This window comes from Formica exsecta, unplaced genomic scaffold (assembly GCF_003651465.1).
Source record: "Formica exsecta isolate Colony F162 unplaced genomic scaffold, ASM365146v1 scaffold125, whole genome shotgun sequence".
Classification (NCBI taxonomy): domain Eukaryota; kingdom Metazoa; phylum Arthropoda; class Insecta; order Hymenoptera; family Formicidae; genus Formica; species Formica exsecta.
The window spans coordinates 527,697-532,926 of NW_021848584.1; the positions used below are offsets into that span (position 1 = coordinate 527,697).

The window sequence follows — 5,230 nt, forward strand, 5'->3', positions numbered from 1 at the left end:
ATTCAACGAAATATAATACTCTGTTGTTATGTATAACACACTCTTCATTTTTAAAATTATCTATCTGTTAAGTATTAAAATAGAAAATATTTTATTAAAAATACGACGGATATAAATGGCTTTTCGTGGAAGCGCCGCCACAATAACAGGTTTTTAAATTTTGTTTTAAGGCCTTAACATTTGTTACACAGTTAAAAAAATATTTGAAATGTTTTATAAATGATCGGATATTTCTTTAATTAATGGAAAGTGTGTTAATGTGAATGGCAGAGAGATATACATATATTTAAAAAATAATGCTAAAAAATTACTTATATGTATAATAATCTTACTTATATAATAATCATACATTTTTATATAATTCAATAATTATAGCAATAGCAAAATACAAAATAACACTGCAAATGATAAGATTTTTACTTATCTTGTACAAGTGTAATTTTGTAAAGTTAAATAAACAGTTCAAGCTAAAAAATGACATATTAAGGCACATCAATATTGCGATACGTACCTAAAATGTGCTCTTAATGGTATTATAAAGTTATAAATCCCATTGCTGGCGTAATCGGCCGCCAATATGATGGTCTTATTTTGCCAATTGTATTCTTTGGCGTTCCTATAGCTGCAATGCTGGCATACCTAAATCAAAAAGACGAAAAGAATTGTGAGTATCGAGGGAATCGGTACTTGTTTTTTTTTCAATTTTTATACAATTTTATTTTATTTTCTAAATTCTCATACCTGAGCCAGTTGAAGGCAACAGAGCGGCTTCTTCTCTTTGAGAAGATAGCACAAGGTCGGCGAAACTCCAATGAATGGTGAAACCGGCGGAAATCCCTTGACAATCCTGCAACGTCGTTGAAACTTGATTATCTCATCCCGACACTTTTACGTGTGATGCTAGATTTTTACGCCGTGCTTCTTATTAAAGAAACGTCGCTCGAGAAGACTCAAGTGATAACGCGATTACTCGAGAAGGCGTCTCATCAGCTGGTAGAGATACTGGCGCATGATCAAAACTGCCACTCGTCTTTTTTTCAAAAATTAAATCAAGATTGAATCGGTTTTATCATATTTTTTGTTAGCCATAGTTTATAGATGCTCGACAGTTACTTTAGAACTCGCAAGAACGCGCTTTTTGATACGTGGCGAAGATATACGACTTTTCGCAGGAAGTTTAACTCTCGAATATCGTTTACCGATTTTCAGAGCTCCCTGAAATCCGGAGATGGGTCTCTTGAAGAAGATGAAAGAGGGGACAAGTAGCTTTACACTACTCTCGAATCTCGTGAGTATCATCGCGTCACGCAATCCAAGCGGCGAATTGTGGACAGTGTTCGATATCAGGATAGTGTTATGCCTGACCGGAAGCATTTATCGCGCTCATAATGCCGCTGTGTTTGTTCGTAAATTATATCCTTAGGTAATTTATATTCACGATTAATATCGCTCTGCAAAATTTTACGACATAGTTAATGGTGTTCAAGACACACGAAAGTTTCAGTATAAAATTTTTATATATATTTTTAGTTGGCAATTTATTTTTGAAACAATCACGAAACAAAAAAATTACTTATTATTATTATATTATATCTAGCACTAAAAATTTATTATTTATATATTTTTTCTTAATTTTTTTTCTTAATTAGACATTACATATTTAATCTCGATGTGTGAGTTGCTTATATATTTAACGAATAATTAAAATAACGATGATAAAATAAATTTATATTTAATTTAAATCAATTTGCTGGTGGAAAACCACGTATATCAATATAGCATATTGCAAATATTATAATCGGAGGATTATCGGACATCTGTTTTCGATATATACTTACATCGAGACCATTTTGATAAGCAAACTTCTAGTTTAGCTAAGACATGTACTATGTTATAATAAGTAAATTAAAATCCTCAAGATAAATAAATATAGGTTTTAATAACTAATCAAGCAAATTAAATTGAGAGAGAGACAGAGAGAGAGAGAGATGTGTAGAAGCGTAAAACGAGAGACTCACCCTTTGTAACTGCTGGACGGAAGTCGTGCGACAAGACGGCAGTGCAAGAAGGAAGACATCGAAAACATCCATGAGAACATATAGGGTGTCAGGCAGGACAGCATCGAGCAGCGATTCAACGGCACCGTCCGGTGCCGTTAGTGAAACAGGCATCGAGAGACATTGAGACAAGACACATCGACCATTGACTTGCACGATTATACTTAAATGATTAAAGATGGAAGGGATAAACATTTCGCGGTGCGTCAAAATAGATTTGCGTCTAACGATAAATGTTTAACGACTCATTTATCATGTTCGGTTCCCCATTTCATGTTCGCAGAGAGATAAGCCCAGAAAAAAACATACAAATAATACATAATATAATAAAAAAATTTATAGTCCGACTTATCTTTTATCCTACTTTGCTTCGTATCGCTTTGTAAAATTCTAAAAATTCATTCTAAAAATTTATTCTAAAAATGTCTTTATCTATAGAGATATCAGAGATCGTACTTGTGTTGCTAACTATATAAGCATAGCACTAATCTACTTTTGACTAGTAGAATAAAGGAATATTATAAAAATATAAAATTTTTCATTATTTATGCAAAATATTCTAGAAGGCGCGTGCTTCCTCTACACTATATATAAGAAAGAGCGTCTTTTCTATCTTGAAAAGAATATATAAATATTTGATATATAAATTCATATATAATAAAAGCAAGGTGAATTATTTTTGCAGTTAATTTTAAATAAATTTTAACAAGTACGAAGTTCAATAGTCACAAGATAATTGAAATTAAATATTAAAAAGCTTTCCATGACTCTTCGGGAATATTTTATAAATATGAAAAGCAGATATTTAACTTTGTTTTTGAGTGTTTGTATTATATTTCCTCCAATAAATTGAAAAAGCAAAAAAGTTTATCTTTCAACAAAATTTTAATTATCAATTTTTACACATAAAAAAATAGCAATTTAGAATCCATGTTCTAAGATTCTAAGATATTAAAATATGTGAAATGGATAACATACTTAGCACTTTAGGTTTACAGATGAGAGAAGGATATCGGCAAGGGATCATTAGCGACATGATAATTATGCATAAAACGTTATATGTCTTATTTTATGCCAAAAATGTTTTTAATTAAAAAATATCTGAATAAAGTATATTATTCAATGTAATTTCAATAAATTGAAGCGATAATTTTTTCCTCGTAAAATTTCGGATTAAAATTAATGGGGATTAAAATTTATTTTTAATTGCAGTCATTTTCATTCGTTATACAAACTAGAAGGATATAAGCACTCATGCTTTCGTGAACTAACGTTATCCTGCTGACAAGATAACGACGGTGTCGAGAGTATCCGAGATGAAGATAAGAGTACGTTGCAAAGGCGCGAACGCGCATGATGCATGCTTGCGTAACTCTCCGAGTGTAGGTAGTCGCATAAATGACCTCTCTTTCGATGTCACACAAAATGAACGAACAATCGTGCCTTTCCTGATGTTTCCGCGCTAACGACGTCATTAAATTAAAAGAGCGCCGAGCTGTCTTTCAGAGAAACACGAATGACTTTGTGTCCAGTCTGATCCTGCAAAGGCTTTTTTGCGAAATTTCATGGTAATGAAATGACATAGAATTTAGCGTTAATAATCAAAATTTTAAAAATTGACATGAAATATGCCATATTATTATTTTAATTAATTGAATTATTTGCTGCAGTTTAACAAAAAGGTAAATATTTTTTATAATAAATATACGCAGACTATTATATTACTGTCCTTCTTTCTTTTGCTACAGCAACCTTTGCAATGCCCAGAGATCGAGTTCAAGGCTGGTAAATGAAGTTACAAAAGCTAATAAATTAATTTATACGCATGTGAGCACACGCATCTAAATCAGAGGGATATTGATATATAGGATAAAATGTGATAAAAATTATATCAGAGATCACATAAAGAACTAAAATAATTGCATAATAAAAATTGCACTGAAAGAATGAGACGCTCAAAAAGTCATTTTAAACTCTCTGTCAAATTTAATTTGTAACGACCTACTTATATATATATATGTATACTATATATATTATATGACAATGAGAAATGTGGAAATTTTTTTTTTAAATTTGTGGTTTTTTTCACAAGAAATTTATATATAACTAAGACGCGTGTAAACTTAAGAGAAAAAAAAGACGTAGAGATTTGTAGACTTAATTATGTTTATATGTGTAATAATTACGTGTAATTTTTCTTCATTTTTATTAATCATCCCTGAAATTTTAAAATCTTTCTTTTACGGGTTGTCTCCAGACTTTGCGGTTATTGTGCAAATATAAAAAATATAAAGTGCATACAATATATGCATAAATATAAAAAATATATGTGTATAATGCACATAAACAAATCCGATGCTTAAGACCGCGTCATGCAAGTGCACGAGACAGAGTGCGAAATTATTTGTTCTCGGAGAATCTTGTGCGATTGTGCTAGAGAAAGATCGTTCATAACAAATATTAAACAAATCGGAAGAAGAGAAAAAAGTGGACATACATTTCTGCTAATAATTTTTCCTCTACTTCTCTTCGAAAATAAATATATTGATTGACTTCTCTAATTCAATGAGTTGTTCTTCGTGCTGCATTAATTATCAAGGATCCGTGATATCTCCACGGATCCTTGAATGTAATGTATATCACGAGAAAAACATACTTACGCGATTTTCTCGCTTGGCGATCTCCAGGGAACATCGTCATCCATTTCGTCCTCCGACTCATCACCGTCGTGGTCTAAGGATTCCTGACCAGGCAAATGCAGCGTCGAGCTAGTCAGCATATCTGGTACTGGCAGAATACTCGGTCTTCTGCTTCCTGATTGCAAACAAAATGATTATTATGCAGGATGTTTTGTTAATCATTGATACTCATAAATATGACATTAACATTAATTCTTTATTATAATATTAAATAAGATTTTATTCATGCGTTGAAATGATTTGGTATAATAAACATATAGTTGACTTAATCGAATCAATTAAGTTAATTTTGTATAAGAATTTAAACTGCAGTATATATATGTGTATATCGCTATAAAAGTATTTAATATTATAAACTATTATTTTTTATATTCTAAACATAGTTAATTTATATAGTTAATTTATATAGTTAATTTATCAAATTATGATTCAAAGACATAAATTAAATAATTATATATATATATACATTAACAC

At 30.7% G+C, this 5,230-nt stretch overlaps 1 protein-coding gene across 1 annotated transcript in view; it reads right to left on the minus strand.

Moving 5' to 3' along the window:
• The window catches only part of LOC115245682, a 145,125-nt gene that overhangs the window by 28,318 nt on the left and 111,577 nt on the right, over window positions 1-5,230 (minus strand). Inside the window, exons 16-18 of the mRNA XM_029824106.1 lie at window positions 2,019-2,027; window positions 742-847; window positions 512-639 (exon numbers count right to left, since the gene is read on the minus strand). Of these exons, the coding sequence (XP_029679966.1) occupies window positions 512-639; window positions 742-847; window positions 2,019-2,027 (243 nt within the window). The remainder of the gene's footprint in view (window positions 1-511; window positions 640-741; window positions 848-2,018; window positions 2,028-5,230) is intronic.